Source organism: Calonectris borealis, chromosome 21 (assembly GCF_964195595.1).
Source record: "Calonectris borealis chromosome 21, bCalBor7.hap1.2, whole genome shotgun sequence".
NCBI classification, from domain to species: domain Eukaryota; kingdom Metazoa; phylum Chordata; class Aves; order Procellariiformes; family Procellariidae; genus Calonectris; species Calonectris borealis.
Genome location: NC_134332.1, coordinates 2646233 through 2672322, shown reverse-complemented (window position 1 = coordinate 2672322; position 26090 = coordinate 2646233). Strand labels below are relative to the sequence as shown.

At 61.9% G+C, this 26090-nt stretch overlaps 1 protein-coding gene across 2 annotated transcripts; it reads left to right on the top strand.

Moving 5' to 3' along the window:
* The first annotated feature begins 586 nt into the window (after positions 1–586).
* On the top strand, positions 587–26090 carry SH2D3C (SH2 domain containing 3C). 2 transcript variants are annotated; one of them, XM_075170369.1, is made up of 12 exons: positions 587–693; positions 2795–3446; positions 8037–8076; positions 19050–19178; positions 19458–19906; positions 21718–21842; positions 22207–22784; positions 23028–23143; positions 23335–23506; positions 24252–24363; positions 25046–25252; positions 25389–26090. In XM_075170369.1, the coding sequence occupies exons 1-12, from the start codon at positions 654–656 to the stop codon at positions 25562–25564; spliced, it is 2796 nt and encodes a 931-aa protein (XP_075026470.1). In that variant the 5' UTR covers positions 587–653; the 3' UTR covers positions 25565–26090. The 2 variants fall into 2 exon arrangements, with proteins under 2 accessions (XP_075026470.1, XP_075026471.1); XM_075170370.1 differs by lacking the exons at positions 587–693; positions 2795–3446; positions 8037–8076 and adding an exon at positions 12661–12741.

The window sequence follows — 26090 nt, the reverse complement described above, 5'->3', positions numbered from 1 at the left end:
TGGTTTGGGGTGGTTTGAAACTGGTCTCCAAGTGCGGGAGTGGAGACGGCTGCCGGTATCCTGGCCACAGGAACTGCCAGGTGTTCCCCAGGAACAGGGGACAGCAGGGACAGCGGCTCCCTGCCAGGCCCAGGCCACCTCATCCCGCGTGGAAACGCTCCTACGAGGCACCCCAAGGTCCCCCAGCGTGAGGGAACAGCTGGTGGTGGGGGGCTCCCGCCGGCAGTGATGCCACCTGGCTGTCACCCCGTAGGGCCCGATGAGGGCAGGGGCTGAGCCCCAAATGTGCACGGCAGACCCTCGGCTGCAGGGCTGGCACTCTTCTCCATAGGGCTGGCACCCTCCTCTAGGGCTGGCACCCAGGGTTTTTTGGGTGTCCACATCTGCCGGGCATCCCCAAACCAGGGTCCCAGAGGTGGCCCCTGAGCAGCCAGGCAGGTGCGAGCAGACATGGGGACTGCGGGGACAGCGGGAGGGTGGGCAGGGACAGGAGCGGGGCCAGGAGCAGATGACAGCACTGGGGAGGAAACGCCGAGTGAGCGATGAGCGACTGCAGGGCGGGGGGGGGGCAGGAAGGGAGGAGCGGGCAGGGAAGAGCTTCACGGTTATAAACTTGTCCCTTCTCGTCCCCGCAGCCTCCGACCGATGCGACCATGGCCGAGGGCCAGAAACGAGGGGGCTTCAAGAAGTTCAGTAAGTGGCTGCGGGACGGGGCGGGTGGGTGATGGGGTGCTCACCTCGACAGACTGGCGGGGAGAGGGGATGCATGAGAGTGAATGTGAGCGTGAGTGTGAGTGTGTGCTCACACGCTCCCTGGGTCACTACCACCCGCGGACGTTTGGAGCAGAGACGGGCTCTGGTCTCATTAGGGAGGTCGTTGGGGTGAGGGGCTTTGGGGTTTTCCATCCCCACGGCTGCGGGTGAGCCTGGGTACTGTTGGCTCAGGGGCTGGGTGCTGGGACTAGGACCAATCTGCTGCAGCCCAGCCCTACACTGGGTGCTGGGATGCACCCAGGGGGATGCCCAAGGAGTTTTGGGGATCTTCACTCCCCAAATCACCTCCTTCAGGGTGCATGGCTGGGGGTGCAAGCTGGTGCCGGGGGCTGGGGGTGGCCAGGCCCCGCACCCCAAGGTGCTCCCACAGCACAGGGATGGGGGTGACATGGAGGAGCCAGGGTGGGAGCCTGGGAGCAGATTCTCGCTGGCCGCTCTCGGAGGAAGCACTCGGTACCCACCGGGAGCGAGCTCTGCTCTTTCTCACAGACCTCGGGTTTCCCCCAGAGCCCCGGAAGGCAGCTGCAGTGGCCTTCACCCTGCTTCCCAGCGCTGGGCTGCGCGGGAGCCGGCCTTTGCTGCTGCTCTCTGCATTCCTGCCGTGATGCTGGCGCCGGAGTGAGGACAGTCCCTCCACTCCCCCGGGACCCCTCCGCTGGCAAAACCCATGGCCCTGTCCCACCTGGGATTTTCCTTCGTGGTGGAGAGCAGGGAGATGGGGAAAGTCCCTGATGTTGCCTTTCCCACCTAGCAGGCAGTGGAGGATGCTCGGACCCTGAGGGGATATAAAACCCAAAGCAGTTTTGCCTTTAACCATGTCCAGGCCACGAGGTTTCTGCCATGCAGAAAGGCTTTTGGGCTGCTGCAGCCCGTTGCATGGCCCTTTGCCCCGTCCGGCTGCGGGGATGCCCTGTAGAGCCCATGAATGATAGCAGGAGGTGGGGGTCCAAAGGCTGAGCAGCCCCCGGACGCCCGGTTCCTCACACAGCACCACCGCAGCGTGCCGCTTCCTGCCTCGGCAAACTCGCCGTGCCCGGAGGGGAAGAGGCTTTGCAGAGCCCCACGGCGGCGTAAACATCGCAAAACCCCCAGAGGCACCCAGAGCACCAGGGCTCCAGCAGTGAAATGTTGCCCTGCAGAGCTGCAGCCGCTGCCCACTTCGCCCCGCATGCCGCCATCCTCGTGCCAGCACCGGCACCGGCCTGCAGTTGCACCATAGCAGCACGCAGAGCCGAGCCGGGGCCGAGGTGTGAAATGCAAAGCCGCCCACCGGGGTTATAAATACTTCTCCAGCGAACGCTTTGCGCTCAGTGCTTGCAGGTGGCAGCTGGGAGCTGCAGGGAGGCTGCAAGGGGCTGAGTGCTCAGCCGAGGAAGTGGGAAGGTTCTCTCCTGCCCGCAGCCAGGGCTGCTGCGCGAGCATCAGCAGGCCCCGCACCGATGGTTGTTTCCTGCTCCACCGCACTGGCGACAGATGTGCACACGTAGGCACGTCACACATGGCCAGGACCCCCATCCCCTGGGGAGATGTGGCATGTCCCCCACTCTCGTCCTGGAGAGGGCTGCCCCGAGGCTACAGGGATGGGCCCAGCTGCCAGCCCTGTACGGAGTTCATCAGGGGAACCAGGGAGGCGGAGGGCGGGAGGAAGAGATTTGAAATCATTTCTGTCGTTGCCTGCTCACCGAGGCGAGTGTTTCTTTCTTCGCCCCTACAATTGCAGTGGGGAAACGCAGCCGCTAGATTTGCCAGGGCACCAGGGGACGTCTCCTTCCGTGAAGGACCAGGACAGACCTCCCAGGGTCCCAGCAGAGATGCCCCGAGTAGCAACACACACACCCCAGGCCACACGGACGTCATGCCGGGCTGGGACTGGAGATGTGCGGTGTAACGGTGCTGACACCAGGCTGCGCCATGGTGCAGTGCCCTATGCCCACAGCAACCCCGGACCAGGAGCCCCGGGACCCCCCACCACGCCGTTCCGGCAGTAACCCCACACCCATCTCTCCTGTCTCTTTGCCAGAGTTTTTCAAGTTCAAAGGCTTCGGGAGCTTGAGCAGCATCCCCCGCTCCTTCACCTTCCGGCGCGTGTCCGTGGCCCCCAGCTCTCCCGAGAACCTGAGAGTGGGTCTTCCTCCTCCCCACGGCTTCCTGGAGGAGCCCTTCGACAGCACCCAGGATGATCTCAACACCATGCCCAAGAGCCCTGGCCCCTACGTCCGGTCGTCGGACATGTACAGCCACATGGGCACCATGCCCAGGCTGAACCTGGGCAAGGCAGGGAAGAGCCTGGGCAAAGCCAAGAGTAGCCAGAGCTGCCAGGAGAAAGGGACCCCCAGTGACACAACCCCCCAGACAGCCCCACTCCCCAACCCCGAGTCCCCCGAGATGTCTTGCACCCCTGACCCAGGCACGGACTCACCCTCAGCCACTGGGCAAGCAGAGCAGGAGGAGAAGGAGGCTCCGCCCGTGAACACCCCAGGGGCAGCAATGACCAGGACGGACCAGGAGCCTGCAGGGAACGTCTCCTGCCCCAGGACGGAGGCACCGAGCTCCAGCCTGGCCCCGAACCCCAGCCAAACCCCGAGCCCCGACGTGGCAGCGGGAGTGGAGACCACTGATGGGGATCTGCCAGAAAAGGGGCAAGAGCATCCCAATGAGAGCTCCCCGGACAGGTACGGCGCTGTTGGGTTTGCTCTGCCTTCCGCTGGGACCCCTTTTCTGCACCCCCAGGGCAAGGGGAGGGGGCTGGGACACAGCAGGGTCCCTGCGGGATGCACCTGGCCGGTGGGACGGCACGACCGGAGCGCTCCATACCATGGCCAGGTCAGCGGCTCCATGGGAGTGAGGTTTCCTGTGGGATTTCTGCTCCCTCCTGTTTCCGGACAGGGTGGAAACATCTCGCAGCCCTGCTCAGCCCCGGCATCTCTTTGTCCTGCCGGCGGCTCCATTCCAGCGCCGGGACATGCTGCGGAGAGCTCAGACCTGCACTGTCCTGGCCCCCTCCACCTCTCACTCTCCTCTTTTCCACCCCCTCCATCCTTCTCCCCCTCTCCGAGCGGCACTGCCTCTCTCAAGGCACAGGGGCAATCCCCAAAACCAGCCGCCCCTTCCCCATTTCCATCACCTGCCAGTAAACCCCCCACACCGGGCACAAAACCCACCCTCCAGGGGAATGTGAGGGCTCAGCCCTCTCAGATGAGGGTTGGATTTTTTGGAAGGTTTTGACCTCAGAATCAACAAGAGGGATTTTTAACCCACTGCCCATCACCTGGGCATCTGAGCACAAGGGGCCAAATGCGTCCCCAGCCCAGCAGCGTGCATGGGACTGGGGGCACAGGCGGAGGTGCCGACTCCAAATTTCTCCCCAAATCAAGGTCCCATTGTACCACCCCTTCCCTGGCCCGACTCCCCTCTCTCCACACTCGGGTGGCCCCTGATGCCCCTGTTCCCCCCACACCGCCCCGGGGCCAGGGGCTCCTCACTCCGGCGCTGAGCATTCGGGAGGTCCGGGTGGCCCCAGGAGTGCGGTGAGGAGGAGGAATTCATGCCGGCGGTGGGAGCCGGGCTGTGCCGGCCACACATTCCTGCCGGCCGCGAAGGGAGGGCCAGAGGAGGGCTGGGACGGGAAGGAGGAGGGTCCGCCACCGCCTTGCGCGCCCCAAAGTCCCAACGCTCAGTGCAAGGCGGGAGAGCGCCTGGGAGAGCTTCTCCCCATCCCGGAGCAGAGGCGCTCGCCGAATCGCACAGGGCCGATGACAGCGGTGGGCAGGAGGTTTCCCACCCTGGGACAGGGCAGGTAAGGGGTCCCGGCCCCCCAGCCACCCCTCACACCCCGGCACGGCGGAGGGGACGGGGAGGGAGAGGCTGGGAAGGGGCTTTGCTTGGGGCGGGCACAAAGCCTCGACGCAGATGCTGCCAGAGCCGCCGCTTGGCCGCTGAGGTCCCCGGCCCGTGGCGGTGTTTGCTCATGGAAAGAGCGAGCACATCGGCTGCGGCTGCTGAAACCACAGTCAGACCCAGTGCCAGGGCAGAGCGGCTTGGGGGCTGTGGCCGGCTCGGGGGGCCAGAGACTCGGGGTCTCAGGGGGCCGGCAGCACTGCCACGTCCTCCAGTGAGCACAGAGCCCCAGCAGTGGCAGAGGGTCCCTGCGGAGGGTGTGCGGGGCTCACCCAGACCCTCTGTCCCCCGGAAATTACTTAGGTCCCAGGCCAGGGCAGCTGGGAGCCAAGCAGCAGGGGAATGTGTGCGGGTCACTGGAGTGTCTCGGCTCTGGGGAGTGGGGACTTGGGTCCCCAAAAATCGAGGGCCAAATGCTCTTTTGCATCATCTGGGACTGCCCTGATGATGGGCGTAGCCACGCTGTTTGCCAGGGAAACTGAGGCACGAGAGTGACCAGAGCAGGACTTGGCATCAGGGGCATTTCTGCCCCTCCGCGCTCTACTTGGAGCCCCTGCCACAGCCCCCGGCTCGGGGAGCAGCCATCTGCTGGAGCCATCCCCATGGCCAGGCCTGGCTGTGGGGCGGGCGGGCGGAAGCGGGACCGGGATAGTGCCGCGCCCCAGCCCTTCCTCCTGCGCAGGCACATCCCTGGGGATGGGGACAGTCCGTTCCCACCAGGCCGTGGCAGGGGCCGGGGCCAGCTGTCCAGCACGAGCAACGCCCATGCAGAGGGGCCGAAAGCGGCACGGCAGGGAACAAACATGGCCCTGGGGCACATTTTTGCTTTGCCCCCCCCAAAAGCATCCCTGGTGAGGACAGACCCCCAAGGCAGGATGGGCTGAGGATGCCCACGCATGGGAGGGCTTTCCCAGGGATGGTCCCTGCAGGATCAGGCCCTCGAGGAGGGGAATTGCGCTGTCGTGGGACAGGGAGCAGCACCCAGCCTGTGGAGCTGCTCGGAGCGAGGTGGTGGCCGTGACTCCGGCAGGGACACGGTGACTAACGGGAGATGACCCGCAGGCAGATCATAGAGCGGACATGACTCGACTTCCCTCCGCACACGGCCGTGCGCGAGGCACGGGAAATGCCGCTTCCCGCAGGGCGCAGGCAGGGCGCTGCCCGCAGCTGCCGGCAGACCCCTCTGGCAACACTGCCAGCCAAAACCTCAAAGGACGCAGCTCTGCAGAGGGGGAAACTGAGGCACGAGGTGCCCAAACTTGGTTCCCCTGGGGTGCAGCCTGCACCGGTGTCCGAAGACAAGCAGAGCCTGGGCTCCAAACCGGGGCCGGATCCACACGATCACCCTGGATGGTTCCCAGCAGCCAGCCCGGAGCTTGGCACATCTGCAAGTCACTGCGATGCCTTCCAGAGCCCAAAAGGAGCAGCCACCCTGCCAAAACCCCACTCCCTGATGCCACCGCGGTAGCGCAAGGTCTCAGCAGCTCAGCCACGGCCGCGCTCCAAAGGCAGCCCTGGAATTTCTCCCAAGCGCTCGGCTGCCCCCAAAAATGCCGTTTCCTCCAGGAATGCGCAGAACCAGGGGGGCTGCAGTGCCCAGCCCCCCCCCGGCCGCAGCTGCTGCCCTTCCCCAGCACGGGGGCCTCCCCTGCCCGGGCCCTCGCAGCGTCTCCCAGCTGCTCCCATGCTCCCAATTTCCTGCCCGGAGGCCCCCCATCCTCCTGCTGGTTTTTCTCACGGCTCTCGCGGCACCAGGCAGCTCTCTGCGGCCGTGTGAAAGGCAAACAGGCTGGAGAGGCCACGCTGGGGCGGGCAGGCAGCCCGCAGCTGCCCGGGGAGTCTGTGTCCATCCCCCCTCTCAAATGCTCCTCTATTTTTTTCCCCCAAAAAAAGTGTGGGCTTGATTTCCAGCCCCTTTTCCCCTCCCGAGCTGGACAGGAGGGCATGCAGTTTCAGCAGCTTGGAGAAGAGGAGTGGATGTTGCCTGCTGCAGGGCTGGACACCCCGAGGGGCTCATGCTGACCCGGGCAGGACCTGCTGTAATGCCACGGGGGATGTGCAGTGGAGCAACATCTGGCAGCAGTCGCCTCTGCCATCCCTGCTTCCCTTTGGGTGACTGATTTCTGAGCCACCAGGCACCATCCCCAATCTGGAGGGAGCCCACAGAGGAGGAATTTGACTCCCCAGGGATGCCACCAGTGTGGCTCCCAGGAGAGGTTTGTGTGCAAGACCCCCAGCAGCTCCCAGTATGAGGCAGGGGTCCGGCTGTGGCTGTAGGCACTAGGTGGAGCGAGGTGGCTCCTGGCAGGGAAGGGACATTCCGGGCCTATGACACCTTCGGATTTGGTTATTTCTTAGTTGCAGCTGCCTGCCCTTGTGCTGGCAGCCTGCCATCCCAGGGCCCTTGCTGCCGCCCCATGCTCGGGCAGGCGACCTCGGCAAGCAGTGGGATGTCCATGCTGAAGCTTGGTGCTGGGGAGGCGACAGGTACTGGGTTTTGGTTAAAGAAGTCTGGATTTTTCTATTTTATTCTGAAAGGCGAGACCTCAGGGTAGCACATCCCAGCTCAGGCTGTTACAGCCTCTCTCCCTTTGAACTCTCTGTTCTTCCCCTTGGACTCATCCATACTGACACATACCTCGACTTACAAGAGCACAAAAAGCAGTAGCAGCATTGGTACATGCTCAGGAAAGAGCAGGGGCCATCTGCATCCCCCATGAAATGATGGCAAAGAAGCTGCCGGATCAGCTGCTTCTTAGGGTTGTTGGGTTGGTTGTCAGTAGGGCTAAGAGTGAACATGTCACCAAGGAGAATGGGAGTTTCTATTTGCCTGTATGCTGGGAGGGCAAATCTTGCAGTCTCTGCCAGGACGTTGCAGTTCACCCCTGGCTTCAGTGGGTGTTTGATTTCTGTGGGATTGCACGAGGCCATAGAGAAACGGTCAGAAACGCTTGTCTGGGCGGCGTGTCCCAAGTGCTGCCTACTGGGAACGCAGCTCTGCCAGGGAACAGCATGCACCCCCCTGCACCGTGACCCGCGGGGACCCCAGCCTGGCCACTGGGTCTTCCCGGCTCAGCTCACATGGTCCCAAGCTGATTTGGGGAGAGATCCTCTAAAAAGGCCGCATTCTTCCCTGATCGCATTAGGGAGGCTAAGCCCTGCACCGAGAGTGGGCACGGAGTGGGCAGGAACAGTGCTGGGGCCCTGGGAACCTCTCCCAAAACCGTGGCCATGCTCTCGGCCCCACGGCAAGGCAAGGGGCACAGACCCCCACTCCCCCCGGCTGTGCCACCACCGCCTCTGACCTGACTGTCATGACTTAGTGCCTTTTACTTATGTATTTTTATTTTTCCCCTTCCTTCTAGCCACCACGATGGTCTGGAGTCTGGCAGCGAATACGTGAAGGTAAGACACTGAGCGCAATCGCAGCCTGCCCCGGCTGGGCTGTGGTGGAGGGGGGATGGTGGCCCAGGGGCTGGCTGGGTCCTATGCCAGCGGGGTGCTTAGCTCTGCACCCCCCGTCCCACCACCTCCTCCGGGCTCTTTCTTTGGCCCTGGAAGACATTCCCTGCCAGAAACAGTGAGGCCAGGGAGGGCAGAGGAGACCACAAACTCTTTGTGGTACCCCCAATGCTGCTCCCACAGGAGCTGCCTGTGTTTCGTGCTCCCCATCACTTGGGAACGCTGCAGACACAGGGGCAGCCTCCTCCCTCCGCCCCCATGTAAAGAAATGGAAGGGTTTGAGCCACTTTCGTGGCTGTCACATGAAAGTCCGTGTAAATCTCTCCAAATCTCTTGCTTATCCTCCAGCAAACTATTAACATTCCTGAGGACTCTTCATGTCTGGCCAGAAATTCATTAGCGAGGCGCCTGGCTCCGGAGGAGAGCAGGCCCTTTTGCAGGAGGCTGCTGGCACGATGGGTGCCGGGCAGGCACAGAGGAACGGTGGCAGGGGTGCTGTGTGGTTTGGGGATGGAGCACTGAAAACCTGCCTGGGTGGTCACTGCCATGCAATGGCCTTTGGGGAGTTTGTCTGAGAAGGGCTGGAGCCTCCCGAGTCCGGTTGCCCGATGGGGATGTAATGCCGCTGGGCAGATGTGGTTGTTGAGAAGTGACTTGAGGTGCCCGGCTTGGGTGGTGTAATTAGTACAGAGCCCTGAACCTTCATCTTCTGGACTTTGGGCTCTCGATGGCGGCTGTAACCAGACATAGAAAAGTGGGAGCCCCCCATGGTGGCACCAACCAGCAGGCTCAGGAGAGCGCTGGCTGGACCCTGAGCTCATCTGCTCCTCCTAACGGGGGTCACTCCCCTCCGGGTCCAGCCTTGGGGGCTAACGAGGACGCCACATGCCAGGCCTGGCAACCGGCAGCCTCTGGACAGCAGGGTCGAATGTGGCTTTTTGACTTGTAGCAGAGCGATCCCCCAGGTGGGATGTCCCTCCTCTCCTCTTCTTTTAGCCATGTGGGACTGGCAGAGTGGGAGCTCACAGGGCTGGAAGTGGGACATGTGCCAGAGCAACGAGGCTCCGATGGGAGCATCAAGGCTCTGACTGGGCTTCTCAGGGTAGAGCAAGTCCTGCAAGGGCAAGGAGGTGGTGAAGGGTGGAACTGGATGGTTTGGGGTGTTTTCCCTTGTGCTGTCAGTGTGTGCACCCAGAAACGGGCGCATTTTATCACTCGTAAGTTAATAGACCGAAACAATACAGGTGTGGAACAACGGGTATGGCTTTGCCTTTGGGATCGAGTTCTTTTTGGTGAGCCAGGAGAATTCCCTACTTTCCAGCCAGATCCCAGACGTGGGCTATCTGACCTTCATTTCTCTCCCGTCCCCGTGGTGTCCAGACACGGCCAGTGGGCTGTGATTTATACACACTTCCCTTCGGTCATGGAAGCAACTGATGGCTGCACTGACAGCAGCTATTTTAGTCAAATAAGTAATTATCTGGAGTCTGAGTGACCGGGATGATGGGGGCACTCTGGCTGGTTGCAGGTGCCATGCCTGGCTGGGAGCCCATGCGGCTGCAGGGTGCTCAGCACCCAGCAGTGTTTGGCCCCAGGGCCTGCGGGACTCAGGGTGCTGGCTGCTGTGCCTGCGATCCCTTGGGAGCAAGTGGGGATGGGGCTGGGACCTGCCACTGGAATACATCCTCGCTCTGCGGCTGGGAGGGAAACGAGCAGAGGGGAAACACCACTGCGGGGGCGAGCAGAGGAAAGACAGGAAGAAAAGACTGATGAAGGAAAGAGTCAGGAGGAGGGAGAGGACGCACTGCAAAGCCCTTGTGAGCAAAGGCTTACGAGCAGGTCTGTGTCCAGATGTGCACCAAGCAACAGCCAAACATCATCCCTTGAGCTTCAGCCAAAAACCAGCCAGGGCCAGCTCTCTCATCACCAAGCCTGCCATGATTAGAGGTGCAATCGGGAGCTAGGGAGGGTCGGAAAGCCAGGATCAATAAGCACTTGGTAATTAACGTGCTTTAATAATAGCCTACGGGTTGGTGTTTCCAAGCTGCCTGGGGGAGCTGCACGCTCGGCTCCATTCGCTAACATCCCAGCCAGCCTAGCTTTGGCCTTCACGCAGATGAAGGAGCTGCAGAACGGTGTTGCCCTTCGGGAGAGCAGTAGCCGGTAAAGCTGTCGTGCGTCCCCACGAGCGCTTAGTCGGAGGTTTTCAGCTTCGCCCTGCGGAGGGGTAGCACGGGCACAGCCGGGGGGCATCGCCCCGCAGTGCCCCATGAGGCTCCCGCTCGCTCCCTCGGCGAGAGTCTCGGAAGGAAACCACAGAGCCCATCGCGGGGGAGAAGCCTTAGCAGGTGGATGATTCACCGTCGGATCCTTTCAGAGCAGCATCTCCCTGCACGCTGCCATCTGGTCTGTCCCTCAGCCCCATGCAAGAGGAGAGGAGGACAGCCCATGCTCCCCGCCTGTCCCAGCGGGGCTGCAGGCACCCATGGGATCCGTGAGCACCCGCCGCCCGGTGTTCCCTGCCCGCAGGCTGTGTGCTGCCCCCCTTCCTCCTGCACTTCAACCCTGTCCTGCTACAAACCCAAGCTGCTCTCCCGTCTCCTCTCTCCCCTGCAAAACCAGGGGCAGAGTGCGGGCCCGGCGAGCGCCTCCGAGCTCTCTTTGTTCTGCGCGGAGCCGCTCAGGGGACCTGTATCTCATCAGCCCTGGCTGCTGCCTCCCTGCCTGGGGATGCGAGGGGCTCGTTTGAATTAATTAGCAGGGAGGCTGCAGGGTTCTGCAGTTGGTGGCAGCAGGAATACCTCTCCGAGCTCACAGCATCCCCTTGGGCAGGGGTGCACCAGAGGCATGGGGGTCTTTGGGGCAGGACACGCTTTGCAGATGGGAGCGTAAAGCCCCCCGTTACTGAAGCATGGTCAAATCCAGGCTGTGCGGGACAGACCTGGAGGGAGACCAGCTGGGTGCGGGCAAGCAGGTGCAGAGCTCACTGCCGGGTGCTGGGGGAGCCCCTGCCTGTCCCCATGAGCAGGGGAGGGTGTCAGCAATGGGTTCAGGCAGGGAGTTTGGGTTTTTTTTTGAGAGTCAGGGTTGGAGCAATGCTTTGAGTCATCAGCGCTGCCTCGCGGATCCCATACGTGAAACCGTGGCCTTAATTAAACCAAAGCGGAACCTTAATTAAACGCAACTCGGAGACGGCCTACGCGGGAAGCAGGCAGCCGGCTCCCCGCCGCGTGAGGCAGGCACCAGTGTCTCCCCCCAGAAAGGCATCACCAGGGTGGGGGTGAAGGAAGACACAGGGTGGGCGAGAGGGGACGAGGCTGTCCCTGACCCGTGTGCTTCACTGACAAGAGCAGGTGGATTTGGGATAGGGAGATAAGGGATGCTGGGTCCCCTCAGGGGTGCCTGATCCCCTCAGCGGAGCCAGTTCCTCTCAGGGCACAAGCAGCCAGGGTTGCTGGGTCCCCTCAGGGGTGCCTGATCCCCTCAGGGGTGCCGGTTCCCCTCTGAGGGGCTGGGTCCCCTCAGGGCACAGGCAGCCAGGGTGCTGGTTCCTTTCAGGGGTGCCAGGTCCCCTCAGGAGTGCTGGGTCCCCTCAGGGTGCAGGCAGCCCGTGTGCCAGTTCCCCTCAGGGGTGCCTGATTCCCTCAGGGGTGCCAGTTCCCCTCTGAGGAGCTGGGTCCCCTCAGGGCACAGGCAGCTGGGGTGCCGGTTCCCTTCGGGGTCACCGGGTCCCCTCAGGGTGCAGGCAGCCAGGGTGCCAGATCCCCTCAGATGAGCTGGTTCTCCTCAGGGGTGCCAGAACCCCTCAGGGCGCGGGCAGCTGGGGTGCCAGGTCCCCTCAGGGGTGCCTGATCCCCTCAGGGGTGCCGGTTCCCCTCTGAGGATCTGGGTCCCTTCAGAGGAACCGTTTCCCTCAGGGCACAGGCAGCTGGGGTGCCAGGTCCCCTCAGGGGTGCCAGGTCCCCTCAGGGTGCTGGCAGCTGGGGTGCCAGGTCCCCTCAGGGGTGCCTGATCCCCTCGGGGGTGCCGGTTCCCCTCTGAGGAGCTGGGTCCCCTCAGAGGAACCGGTTCCCCTCAGGGCACAGGCAGCCGGGGTGCCGGTTCCCCTCAGGGCTGCCAGGTCCCCTCAGAGGACCTGGTTCCCCTCAGGGGTGCCGGTTCACCTCAGGGCGCAGGCAGCCGGGGTGCCGGTTCCCCTCAGGGCTGCCGGGTCCCCTCAGAGGACCTGGTTCCCCTCAGGGGTGCCGGTTCACCTCAGGGCGCAGGCAGCCGGGGTGCCGGTTCCCTTCGCGACGCGGGAGCGCCGGGGGCGCCGGCTCCCCCGGGGTCCGCGGTGGCGGGGCGGGCGGGCGCCGGCGGCCCCGCGGGGCGGGCCGGGGCGGAGCTGCCGCGCCGGCACCGCCCCGCGATGCCGACAAGGGATGAGGTAATCGGGGAAGCGGCTGAAATTGAAGCCCGGCGGCGGCGGCGGCAGTGGCGGTGCAGCCCGGGCCGGGCCGGGGCAGCCCCGGCCGGGCGCGCCGCGCCATGACGGAGCGGTGCAGCCTGTGGAGCGCCCTGTCGGCGGCTGCCTGCTGCTTCTACCGCGGCTCCTTCATGCAGGTCCAGGTGAGCGGGGGCGGCGGGGGGACCCGGGGCCGGCCCGGCTGCCCCGCGCTCGGCGCAGAGACCCCGCGGGTGCCGCCGGGCAGCGGCTCCGTGCGCCCGCACGCGTGGGGAAGGCGGCGGGGTTACAGTGGGAGGGGGAGCACCGGGGGCACGGGCCGAGCCCCGGCCCCGCACCCGCCGTGAGGCAGCTCCGGCCCCCGGACTGCAGCGCTGGAGAGCGGGTGCGAGGGGACGGCCTCCCCGGGGTCCCACCGGGGAGCCCCGCTGCCCCCAGCACTGCCCCGCTCAGCACGGAGCTGGCAGGGCTGGGTGCGGGCAGCGTGCCTGCCTGCGTTCGTCAAGGAGGTAGCGAGTGTGAGATGAGCCAAGCACCAGGTCACGGGGCAGAGCTCAGCCCCCTCTGCAGCCAGGGCCACAGAGCCAAATTCGCCGGATCCCCCCAGACCAGCACTTTTGACAGGTAGCACAAGTCTCTGAATGGAGCCCTCACCTGCAGCAGACCTCACAAAGGGGAGCATTTAGCATCCCCCAAAAGATGGCATGTGCTGGGAGCATCACTGAGCACAGAGGAGAGACCAGGCCCAGACGAATGCACAGCTCCTTGGCCTGGGTCTCCATGTATGTGCTGCACTGTACAGGTCTGACTGGTGGGAGAAAGCTGGGATCCATCTGTCACCTGTCCTGTGGTGCTTCCAGCACTGCTGCTGTCTGGGCATGAGTCTAGGTGTCCTATTTTTGGACTCTGGCATTTGCATAGGAGGGGCACAGCACTAGGAATTGGTTCCCTTCTTTACCAAGTTAGAGAGCAAAGGTGTTTAGGATTGCAGGAGCCAAGCAGGCTCTGGTCTGAAGCAAGAGCTGTAGCATACTGCAAGTTAGAAGGGAGCCAGCAGCCAAGAGAGCTGGCAGCCTTATTCAATACTCCTGCTGAGTGAGGTAGGTGCTGAGCTTTAGAGATTATGCTGGGTAAGAGGGAGCCCAGAAGCAGCATTTCAAGTCTTGTCACGATTGCGGCTGATCTCAGTGCAAAGCCAGGGATTTTGATTGCTAGTGGGGGCGAAGAGGGAAAAGCAGAAGAGCTTCTCCTGGTTGTCCAAAGAGCACCGAGCAACACAGGGGGACGTGCTGTAGTGCAGCAGCCCTTGGGCTGCACGTTGCAGGGTATGATGGGGTGCTTTCAGTGAGCTGCTGTCTGAACAAGGGAGAGACAGGTGAGCATCTGGCTCTCATGCAGGGATGAGAGAGGGAATGGAGGGCACTCCATCCCGACCCCAGAAAGAGTTAAAAGTGAAGCCCTAAGTGCTCACCTGGCTCTGCCAGATCTTTCACCATCTATTTGTGCCCAAGCGTGCCCAGCAAACACACACTGAAGTCCCCATGAATGACTGGAGCGTTTCCAGCTGACAGCCGCATCCCTGCTCACCGCCAATGGCAGTGCACCCAGCCTGGGAAGCACTGACATCATTTCTGGCCAATAGCAGCTCTGAAAAGGGATGCAGCAGCAGCCGCTGCCGCCGTCTTGGAGTGAGATAAGTAATATATAGATGGATGGAAATGTGTGTATACACATACCCCATCACTGCACTGGAGACCCACTCCCCCAGGGCAGCAGTAGCAGTGCACTCTGCCACCCCACGATGTAACGTGGGGCACTTGTCCCACCTTAGAGCACCCAGATGTTCCTGGCCATCAACCCCAGCTGCACCCCACCCCTGCCAGCCAGACATAATTGCTCCAGAGCTGCCACAAAGGAGCACAGACAAGGGGAGAGGAGACCCTGTGGGTTGCCAGGATCAGTCCTACAAAGGGCTTTGAATGCCAGGACAAAGGTCTTGAGTCAAGGTCTGCCTTCAGTGGGGACTAATGGAGATCTGGCATACCCAAGAGATGCCTTCAGTCACCCATGGGGTGGATAGATGGGCTGGTGCCTTCTCAGAGGCCATTTAGATACCCAGAGTCATCACGAGACAGGACAGAGGGACAAATGAGTTCTTTTCCATATGGATATCAAGATCAGTAGGTCGGACTGGCTCACAGCAGGGCGTGCAGACAAAGAGCAAGCCCATAACGACTTGAGGGTTGTTTGTGGTGGGATTTTCTTGTTGTGGTCACTCAGTGGACTAACCATTCTTGGGCGGTACCTGGCAGCTGGACTGGTGAGCACAGCAGTCCTGCACCAGGCAGGCACACAGACCGGTTCTTAGGTTTGATGTGATGCTGGCTGTGTCTCAGCAAGGATGTTTGCTCTGAAATACTTCACTGAAGTAGCCCATTGCCAGGTACCGAGGAAGCGGAGAAGACCCCTCACACGATTCTGGGGCTTTCCCCATACACCTAATCCCAATGGCACATTACTCCATTTCCTCCCAGTTCTGCTTCCCAGGCCCTGCAGCTGCTCTGCAGAGCCAGAGCAGGGATGGAAAACTCCAGAAGGAGTTGGGATTTCCCTAGTGAGGGTCCCAGCACAGGTCGGGCAGCACGAGAGCAGGAGGGAGAACAGATGCGCTCGGTGCCCCGAGGTTAGTCAGATGTTATCAGCAGAGGAGCCGGGTGGGGTGCGAGTACACCTTACTCTCCAAGCTGACTTCATCCTCAGCTGCGACTCCTCCAGATCTGGGAGGGGAGAGCAGGAAAGCAGACTGCAAATCACTCCTGTTTTGTAAGATTACCTTTGCAAGGAGAAAAAGCCAAACGCCAGCCTTTGAAGCTCTCCTTACACCAGGCAGAGCGAGAGCCACCATTTTACACGTACATGTACCACAGTGTCAGCACACACACACACACCCCAGCTCTTGCCCTTCCACTGTCGGTTCCAGTCCTTGCCCCTCAGCTGGGACTGGAGGCGCTTCCTCCCCCAAGAAAGCAGCAAGGAGAGTTATAGAAGTGGGCAGGGATGGAGAGCCCCAGGAATTGCCTCCTCCTGGGGGCTGCATGGCAGCACCAGAGGATTCCCCAGCCCCGGGACTGTGAAACAGCCCATCAGGGTGCTGAATGTGATGGAGGAGCTCTCCTTCCTCCAGCCAAGCCAGCTTGGCTGCTGGTTGGGATTCCTCAAGCAGAGCTTGGCATCGTCTCTGGCAGCTCCTGAGCTGGTTTGTCTGGTGCGGCCGGTTCAGAGAACCGCTCTAATCCCCATTTCTTCCCGCTCAACTGGAAGAGGCCTTGGGGCTCTCCGTTCAGGATGCCAGCAACACGGACTCGAGCTAGGTGCTAGTGGAAGTCAAGGCTTTTCCCTGCACCCAACCCACTAGTATGCAAGACCTCACATCAGGCCGTACATCTTTTGATGTCCTCTTAGCGCAGCCGAGTGTGCCAAGCGGTGCCCTTTTCAGCGTGACGCTCAGACATCCGCTTACACACTCCTGACAGCGCTCGGCTGGCCTGCACCGCCTTGCCATGCCGTGCCTTGCCAGCGCCCGCGCCTCGGCGCCCGGCCAGCTGGCAGCCTGCGAGCTGGCCTCCTCCAAGACACACTACCAAGCGGAGCAGAGGAAAGTCGATCGCTGCTGAAGGGCTCGGGGGGCTGGAAGAAGCACATCCCTCCACAGCACATGGGTCTTGGCTTGCGGTGAGCCTAGCTCCCGCACAGAGAGGGGAGCAGCCAGGTGATTTCGGCAGCAACTAGTGCGTGTTGGAAGAGTGTGAGAGACTCATAATGAGAGCCAGTCCCCAGAGTCACATCGCACAAGGAAAAGGGCTCCCCATGATCAGTGTCCTGCTGCCTCCCCGGCTATCATAACCACGCAGTCACTCCAAGCAGTGGCTTTTTGGTGGCCATGCAAATCAGATGGGATCTCATTGCCTGGCCAAGGAGCCAGTGCCCTCCAGGCTGGAGAAGGTGGCTCGCAGCACCCTCTGCCCACGACTAGCTTCCCTCCCCCGTCTGCAAGATGCAAAACCTCCCTCGCCTCTCCCAAACCTCCTGTTCTCTCCTGCTAGCTTAGCACCTGGCTCCTGGCATGGATGCCAGCCGGCTGCTGCCCAAATCCAGGCTTGGAGACGCCGGGCACTGCTCAGCTGGGTTTGTGTTTGTTATCCTGCACATTTGCATGGGGAGGATTTGGGGAAAAACCCAGATGTACAGCACTGAGCAGAACAGGCGCTAATCCCCGCTCCAGGGGTGGCGGGGGGAGCACCGGCTCCAAACCGCTCCTGGCTCAGCTCTGACAGCTTTAGCCTGCACGGACAGGAGAGGCTCCCAGGGGGTCCCCCCCTGCCCCAGAGTTTGGGGTGAGCCGCGCCACAGGGAGGGTGCCGCAGCCAAGGGTCCCCCACCACTGCTTGGCCGAGCCAGGTCTGCTCGGTGGCAGCGGATGGGTTGTCATGGAAACGGCATCTGCTCGGCCTCGGCCCCCCGAGAGGCAGCCGGACCTCGGCAGCATCCGCCGGCTACCATTTATTTTTAATAGGGTTCAGCGGCGCCAGGTGGCTTTGTCTCCACAAGGGTCCCAGAGCAGCAGCGAGCACTCGGCTCCCTGCAACCCTCGGTCAGGAAGGGACAACCCATGCGTCTCCTGGTTCAGGTCCCCATGGCTCCAGCGAGCAGGACCCTCTCATAGGGGGGTAAACACAGTCGGATGAGCAAGTCTGAGTTCAGTCCATAGTCTTTTCACAGGCTGCTTCCACTGTCCCAGCACCTTTTGACTTGATAAGAGTTGGGAAGGGAGGAACAGGGGCAGGTCGAGGCTGGTGAGGGCAAGCCCTGGAGAGCACGGTCCATCACACAGGCCCTTCACAGCCTCCTTCCACCTCCCCAGGCTGGAGCAGGGTTGCCGGGACAGCGTCGCTGCCTGGCTTGGCTGATGAACGCAGCTACCACGGGGGATGGAGCATCTCCCCTGGGGAAGGGAGAGAGCTGGGATCAGGCTCCTGCTGAGGGACTCAGTGAGGTCCCAGAGAGCAGTGGGTGCAAGGCAGGAGAGCAGCGCAGTACTCTACAGTTTCCCCTGCTCACAACTGCTAGAGGAGCAGAGGGAATTGATACGGGACACAGAGGATGAGGTGCTGGGCAAAGGGGTCAGCTCCGAGGCAGGTGCCCAGTGCATTGGCATGGGGCTGCAGCCCCCGATACTCTGGGGAACCAGCCGCCGCGCAAGGCCAGCCATGAGTGCCAGCCTGCTCCTCCGGCAGCGCCAGAGCGGTGTCAGCAGGGTTTCAAGCCCATGCATGTCCTCAGAGACACCAGCAGCACCCCACCCTAACAAGCACCACGGCACCACTGCAGGCCAGCCTGCAGTGCCTCCTCATGCTGGCACTGCCACCAGAGGTGGAGTCAGGCCACCAAGCCACCCTTGCAGTGCACTGGGACACCCTACTAGCCCCATCCAAGCTCCCAGGTCCATGGCAGTGGCACACATGTTCCCCTTGCAGGACAGCACACATCTGGGATGTGGGGGGAGCCCAGGAGTCCTGGCTCCCCGGCCCCGTGCCACCACATGGCGCTGCCAAGGCACTAGTGTTGGCACCACCGCAGGACTCATCTCAAAGCTGCTGCGCTGACCGGGGGAACTGGCTTTGCGTGGGGAGCCCGCAGGAACACTGAGCCTGCGCTCGCCTCCCCAAACAAGCACCGGCTCCACTGTGCCGGCAGCTCGGCATCCTCAGCTGCCCTCTGGGAATGCTGGCAAAGCAGCGGGCAGGGAGCACGGCCGGCTCCAGCCAACGGGAGACATGACGCCATCCCTTATCTCTCCGGGGGAAGGGAGGGGGCAAATTGCATCCTCCAGGCTCAGGTGCACCAGTGCCGGTAAAAGCTAATTTCGCAGAAGGTTCCCTTTACATTTGGCATTACTATTCATGCCATCATCAGGCTAAACACAGCGAGTTAACCCTTTGGAGGAGGGACCACAGTGGGTGGTTCAAGGAGGAGGAATAATGCAGGTTTCCTCGTGGAAGAGTGCTTCCCGCGATGGCTCAGCCCTGGAGATATTTGGGAGGGAGCTGGGGCAGGTTTTCTCCTGCCCAGCCACACTCAGCTCTGAGCTGGGGCAGAGGGCCAGTACGCTGGGGTCAGGCACCATGGGGACATGCCACCAGGAGACCCTCCAAGTGCTCCTGGTGGCAGGACCTGACCGTCAACAGGCATGTTATCCCACCCGCATCCTCTGCCACAAGCAGCGATCATCACACACAGCTCTGACTTACCTGTCCCCCGGGGACAGGTCTGCTCCTGGCGGGTGGCCTCACCAGTGCCCATGCCATGCCATGCAGTCCTCATAGGGACCCTGCCAGCCCATCCCAAGGCCAGCCCTTCCCTTCCCAGGCCCTGCACTGCTGCACTGGCTGACGCTGTCTCCTCCCCTGTACAGTTCTCCAAGGAGAAATACATCCTTGACTCGTCACCGGAGAAGCTTCACAAGGAGCTGGAAGAGGAGCTGAAGCTGAGCAGCACCGACCTGCGCAGCCACGCTTGGTACCACGGCCGCATCCCCCGGGAGGTGAGGAGGGGAAGGTGGGTGGCTCTGGGCACCCTTTGCTTGGGCTGCTTGGGGAAGAGTACCCGCAGGCCACACAGAACCACCAGTCTGTCCTCCTGGGAAGCCTCTGGGCAAGGGCTTCGTTAGCCTGAGCTGCCTGGTTTTGCCACAGGAAATGCCCTCTTGCAGCTCAGAGCCAGGGGCAAGGGGAACGAGCCAATGCCCCAGTGGAGCATCCACCCATGCCCCCCAGTCCATCCAGCATGACCATGTCTGAGCCACTGCCCTGTCCCCTGCCAGGTGTCAGAGAGCCTCGTGCAGAGGAACGGCGACTTCCTCATCCGCGACTCGCTCACCAGCTTGGGTGACTATGTGCTGACATGCCGCTGGCGCAACGAGCCCCTCCATTTTAAGATCAACAAGGTGACAGTCAAGTCCAGCGAGGGCCATACCCGCGTCCAGTACCTCTTCGAGCAGGAGAGTTTTGACAACGTGCCTGCTCTTGTCCGCTTCTATGTGGGCAACCGCAAGGCCATCTCTGAGCAGAGCGGAGCCATCGTCTACTGCCCCATCAACCGCACCTTCCCCCTACGCTACCTGGAAGCCAGCTATGGGCTGGGCAACGGCAAGCATGGGGGACCCCACAGCCCCACCACCCAGAAAGGGGGGCACATCAAGAGGAGGAGCATCACCATGACAGATGGCCTGACGGCAGACAAGATCACGAGGGCTGAGGGGTGCCCGACCAGGTGAGCACACGATCTCATCCCAGCTCAGCTGGCCAGGGGACCAGCCCCTGGGAAAGAGGCAGGGCCACACTTGGTCCCTGCTCCCTGGGTGCAGGGCAGGGGTTTGGGCTTGAGGATGGAAACTATCCTCGCTCAGGTGCAGAGAGAGACCAGCAAAGGTATGGGGGGAGGAACCAGTACCCAGCTGGAACTGGGGTTTTCTCCCAGGCCGGCTGCCAGCCACACTGAGCTACCGCAGCAGACACCCAGTGAGCAGACATGACTTTAGCATCGCAGGCCAGAAGCCAGAGAGTGTTTTACAATCTTCCAGTCCAGGATTGCCAGCATGTCAGGGCTTGTCAGAGCCAGGGAGCCGAGCTTTCCCAAGCAGATGCAAGGGGAGAGCCAGTTCTAGCCACCAAGAGGGCATTTGTTGGTTTGTTTTTGAAGGGCCCTTTTAGTTTTAGAGCCCTTTCTGTTCAGCTGGAGCATTTACAAGGAGTTAGCAAGCGGAGCTGAAAGCCTGATGGGCAGGAGGAGACCAATGGAGCTGTGCTGGTGGGGGTCTGCCCCCAAATCACAGCCTCCGCATGGCTGATCTGCTCACCTTAACCTTGGAGCAGTTGGGCTTTTCCAGAGATGGAGAAGGAGATTTCCTTTGCACGGCTTGCTTTCAGCAGCCCTGGGCTGCCCAGAGCCCAGCAGGGGAGGCAGAGCCACACATACATCCTCACACGCAGCAGCGGGGGTGACCCATCTACTCCTGCCTCCCCAGTAGGACACAGCCTGTCCCACACCCTGTCATTGAACCAAGCTGCTTTCTCACCACCCCGACCTTCTCAGCCCAAGGGCAGGATGAGAACGTGCCAGCAGAGAACAGGCAACCAACTGTTATGGCAGGGAAAAGGAAAACACTCAGACTTCCAGGAGAGCATATGTGTTTCCAGAAGAAGAGCCCAGATCCATCAGTCTTTCCTCACCACTCACATTTTCCCCAAACCCCTTATCACCGCTGCTGCTCTCCCATCCTCCTCCCACTGCAGAGGCACAGCGCTCAAGACTGAACACATCACGGCAGCCCAGTCCTCACCCGTGCCAGGGAGGGCAGCAAATTACCTGCCCTGCCTCCCTGCGCTCAGCCCACCCCAGACACAGCATCTCTTGCAACACCATTGACTTGGTGTTTGCATCAAGCCACAACCTCTGCCCCACCAGCCCAAGACCTCCTTGCTTGCTATACAGCTCCTTGAAGCACACGCACTGCAGCTCACTGACCCAGGCACCTCACTACCTCCGTCAGGCGCCTGCTGGGCTCCGAGTCCAGCTTCCAGACATTTTCCACCTCTCCTAAAGCTTTAGGTTCGAGCAACAGCTAATCTAGCTATCCCGACATAGCTCTCAGGTGGAAATAGAGTAACACAGCCAGCAGCAGGTACCACCTTGCAGCACAACCCTGGAAAACAACCCCCCATGACTTTTTTGCCAGACCCACTTCCCCACAGCACCCTGGAGTCATCCCATGCCTCACCCCAAAGCAGTACCTTGGCATCAGGGCATTCCTCTGCTCTGCTCCCCAGGACCAAGCTCCCTGCAGGCAGGGCTGTCTCTGCTTTATATAGGTACTGACCCCTTCTGCTCCCAGCTGCCTGCAGGGACTGCACGCTCATTGCTCCAGCTGAGCTCGTTATGGGTTCAGCTCATTATGGGTAGTTGTGGAAGGAGGTGATGACCCGTGGGGAGGTGATGGAGCAGCAAACCCTCATCCCAGCCCCTCTGACCTTGCCCGGGCCCTGTTTTCAGGGACTAACCTGCCCTGTCTGCCCCTTCCCCAGCGTGTCCCTGCCCCACCACAGAGACATCATTCGCAACTGTGCTGTCAGCGTGGACCAGATCCAAGATCTGCACTCCCCGATGTCCCCCATCTCCGAGAACCCAGCGTCACCCGCCTACAGCACAGGTAGGCATTGGCTCTCCATCCCATTGGGGACGGTGGGGACATGGGTCAGGCTGGGCTTGGCACGGGTGATGCAGGGACCTGGGGAGGGGGATGGAGCTGGCTGTAAAGACAAGCCCCTGCATCACTCCCTGCTAGCGAAACCCCGTCCGGCTCTTTGCACAGCAAAGAAAACTGTCCTGACGGAGGGCTTGAGCTGAGGGTGGGACCTCAGCCAGCCCTCAGCCCACTGTCCTGGGACCAGCTGAGTCTGTTCGGGCAGCAGGGCTTTCCCTGAGCTCTGCATCCCCGGGCTGCTGCATCCGTGGTCCCTATGCATGTGCGTATCTCCAGGCTCTGGTAACAGGGTCTCCTCTGCTCCCTACAGTTACACGGCTAAAGCCGCATGCCTGCCAAGCAGCCGGGATTGCCCCGGCCTCTCCAGTCATAAGAAGATCCAGTGAGCCCCAGCTGTGCCCAGGGAACAACAGCAAACCTCTGCCAGACCCTGCCCACAGCACCCACTCGACTCCCTGCCACGGGTACGCCCGCGCCTCCCCCTCTCCCTCCGTCAACAGCTACAGCGACCCGGACACGGGGCATTACTGCCAGCTCCACCCCACCTCGCCCGTCAGCAGAGACCGGCCAGCTCATGACACCAAGCAGCTGCCAACAAAGAGCTACGTGGAGAGGTTAAAGGTGGAGGAAGGACAGAGAGGGACTGTGGAGAATGGCTCCGGGGAAGCAGAGGCAGGGCAGAGGCTGAAAGGAGAGCTGGACTTCACGGGCTTTGTGCCCCCCACCATGGAGACAACCTCCTCCTTCAACCCTGCGGCCTTCCAGTCCCTGCTTATTCCCCTGGAGAACAAACCCCTGGAGATGGCCGTGCTGAAGAAGGTCAAAGAGCTGCTGGCAGAGGTGGACGTGAAGACACTGGCCAAACACATCACCAAAGTGGACTGCCTGGTACGGCCGGGGCCAGGCAGGAGGGATGGGCACCACTGCCCTCCAATCGCTCTGGGTTGGCAGGGGATCGGGGCACCCCCAAGCATCGGGGCACCCCCGAGCATTGGAGCATCCCTGCTGGGCTCTGCCACGCTGCATCAGCTGGGGCAGGCAGAGGCTGGGCTGGGGCAAGAGGCTGCCTGAGGACGCTTCAGCCTCTCCTCAATTAACAAAGGTCTAATTAGCTCTCACCTTTCTTGCCAGGTCGCCCGGATATTGGGTGTGACGGTGGAGATGCAGCGGCTCATGGGGGTGAGCTCTGGCATGGAGCTGCTCACCCTGCCCCACGGCCACCAGCTCCGCCTCGACCTGCTGGAACGGTACGGCACGCCGCGGCGGAGGCGAGCCCACCGGGCTCCCCCGCACGGCACAGCCCAGCTCCCCTGGGGTGTCCCCAGCTTGGCACAGGGGGGTCCTCTGCATCTCTCAGGTTGGAGGAGCCCTGGCCGAGCCCCGGGAGCATCCCCAGCCCCCCCACGCTGACCCCGCTCTGCATCTCGCCCCACGGCAGGTTTCACACCATGTCCATCATGATCGCCGTGGACATCCTGGGCTGCACTGGCAGCACGGAGGAGCGGGCGGCCCTGCTCCACAAAACCATCCAGCTGGCTGCCGAGCTGAAGAGCACCATGGGGAACATGTTCAGTTTTGCGGCTGTGATGAACGCCCTGGAAATGACACAGGTATGGAAACGCTCCCTTTGTCCTCGTGGCCTGGGCTCAGCCCCCTCACCCAAAACACATCCCTCTCCCCGTGTCCTGTGGGCTCCGACACCCATTGGAGTGGGAGAAGGGGGAAAATGCCCAAGGTAGGAGGTGTGGGACCACATCTGCTGGGATGTAAGCAGGGAAGGGGAAGAGCCGTCCCCTCCGTGGAGCAGACAGCCCAGTCCCGCCGGGATCCGATTGTTTTTCGGTGGTTGGGCTTTTTGTTTTGTGCTGGGCTGTGTTCCTGGGAGGAAATGAATCTGCCCTCCAGTACAATACAAATCAGTCTCAAGGCTGTGGCAGCAGCGTCTCCGGGCCACACTGCTCCCTTTGGAAGATGAAAGGAGATTAAAATTCAATTTTAAATCGAGCCCAGCTGGGAAGTCTTGCTTCCTGCCTGCACAAAGGAGGTGGAACGGCTGCCCCCTCCCTGTGTCTCATCTTCAAGGCCGCTGCGACGCGGGGAAGCTGCTGCCCTGGGGCACAGGGAGGGGGGAGAAATCCTGAACCCAGCCTTGGTGCCAGGGATGTGCCGTCTCTGGCCGTGAGCGCTGGTGGAGGAGGCTGTTTTGGGGAGCAGCAGGCACTGCTGTGTGCAAGGCTGAGGGCCATGGCTCTGGGGCCAGGCTGTGCCCCCCTGGGAGCACCCTGCGAGCCTGGAGCTTGATGCCCGGGGGCTGCGCTGCCCCCAGCACCCTCCATCTGCCCCATCTACTTTCAGATCTCCCGGCTGGAGCAGACCTGGATGGTGCTGCGGCAGCGGCACACAGAGGGTGCGATCCTCTACGAGAAGAAGCTCAAGCCGTTCCTGAAGAGCCTGAACGAAGGGAAAGGTAACGGGAGCAACTCCCCTTCTCTTGCCTGCCTGCTCCTTCCCGCTTCATCTGGGCACAGCCTCGCTGGAGGGGGATGCGTTTGAGAGCTCTGACCCTCTCCCAGCCAGTGCCAGACGCTTCCCCTCTGGCTGCTGAACCGCCCCAGCACCCGGCAGGGCCCGTTTGGCCTCAGCTGCCCCCTCCTTCCCAAGGAAGCATTTCATAACTAAATAAAACCAGCGGCTGGGCACAAACACAATTTGGCTGAGCCAAACCCTTGTGCTCACATGGTGGTGCGTGCCAAGCCGAGGGGACAGGGCGGCCAGTCGGGGAAGATGAAAAGCCACGTCTCTCCAACACCCAGCGCTCTGGGCTCTGCAAACCTGCTCCCCATCGCAGCCCCGGGAAACGCAGACGCAGCCCGAACAGGGACAGCAGCGTTCCCCTCCCGGCACAACCAGAAAGCCCGGCTGGGAGGAGCTGGTGTTGAACGAGGCGATGGCCCCGGGCATAACGATCACAGAGCCACAGCCGCTGCTGTGCTACAGCTGAGCCTTAAAGCCTCTCCCGGGAGCGCGGTGGCAGCCTGGCTTCGCGGGGCTGTGTGGCCACATGAGCGCTCCACAGGGCTGAGGCAGATGGGGAGGGGGACGCAGGGGCATGGGGCCACGCGGGGTCTTCAGGGTGCCTCTCTCCGCAGAAGGGCCACCGCTGACCAACACCACCTTTCCCCACGTCATGCCCCTTGTGACTCTCCTGGAGCGGGATGAGGCTCTCACGGACAGCCCCGAGCCCTGGGAGACCACCGACAACGGTGTGGAGGTGGTCATGGCCCACCTGGAGGCGGCACGGATGGTGGCCCACCATGGCGGGCTCTACCACACCAATGCTGAGGTGAAGCTGCAGGGTAAGCGATGGGGACACAGAGCCCCTCTCCCTCTGCTGCATTCCCAGTGTGCAGCTCCAGCCCAGCACCAGACAGAGCGTCCCACGGGCGCAGGGTCCCCATCCCATCCCGGGGAACTGACTCTCCCTCTCTGCAGGGTTCCAGGGCAGAGCAGAGCTGCTGGAGATCTTCAGCACTGAGTTCCAGCTGCGGCTGCTCTGGGGCAGCCGTGGGGCCGAGAGCAGCCAGGCCGAGCGCTACGAGAAGTTCGACAAGGTCCTCACCGCACTGTCCCATAAGCTGGAGCCAGCGGTGCGTTTCAGCGAGCTGTAACACTCCCAGGCGCTGGGAGACCCCCCCAGCTCCCAGCCTGCCCCCTCCAGTGGCTTGTGGGGCAAGGGATGGGGCCAGACACCCAGCACCAGGAGAAGGAGAGATGGCCCAGAAAGGCGCTGGGGCATGGATCAGCTATTTTGAGACAAAGAGGAGGAAAAGCAGCCACCTCCCATCTACCATCCTCGGGACACAACAGGCCAGAGGGTCCGCACCGCTGCCCCGAGGGACGGGGACCGTGTCTGGGAGGCCAGCAGCAGTGTCCACCATCCAGCCCCGCCGAGGTCCATGACTACACGGTGCCCATCACCTCGCCCTTCGATTTCGTTTCTATCTCCGTCTTGCCCACGGCCGCTGGATCCCGCTTGTAGATACGTTTTCACAATCACTTCTCGATGTACAGACTTGTGAAGGACGGTTCTTGTTGTAAATAATTAGGCTCATTCGTTTTGTCTTGTAAATACGTGTACATATCTCATGGGTTTGGTTCTTACATACAATAAACTTTTATGCTGTTCCTCAAGGG

What these genes read in the sequence shown, in the direction of transcription:
- SH2D3C (XM_075170369.1), top strand. Translation starts at nt 654, where the DNA reads ATGGCCGAGGGCCAGAAACGAGGGGGCTTCAAGAAGTTCA. An exon ending in ACGCCCTGGAAATGACACAG is followed by an intron (nt 23,507 to 24,251) that starts GTATGGAAACGC and finishes ATCTACTTTCAG; the next exon opens with ATCTCCCGGCTGGAGCAGAC. An exon ending in GAGCCTGAACGAAGGGAAAG is followed by an intron (nt 24,364 to 25,045) that starts GTAACGGGAGCA and finishes CTCTCTCCGCAG; the next exon opens with AAGGGCCACCGCTGACCAAC.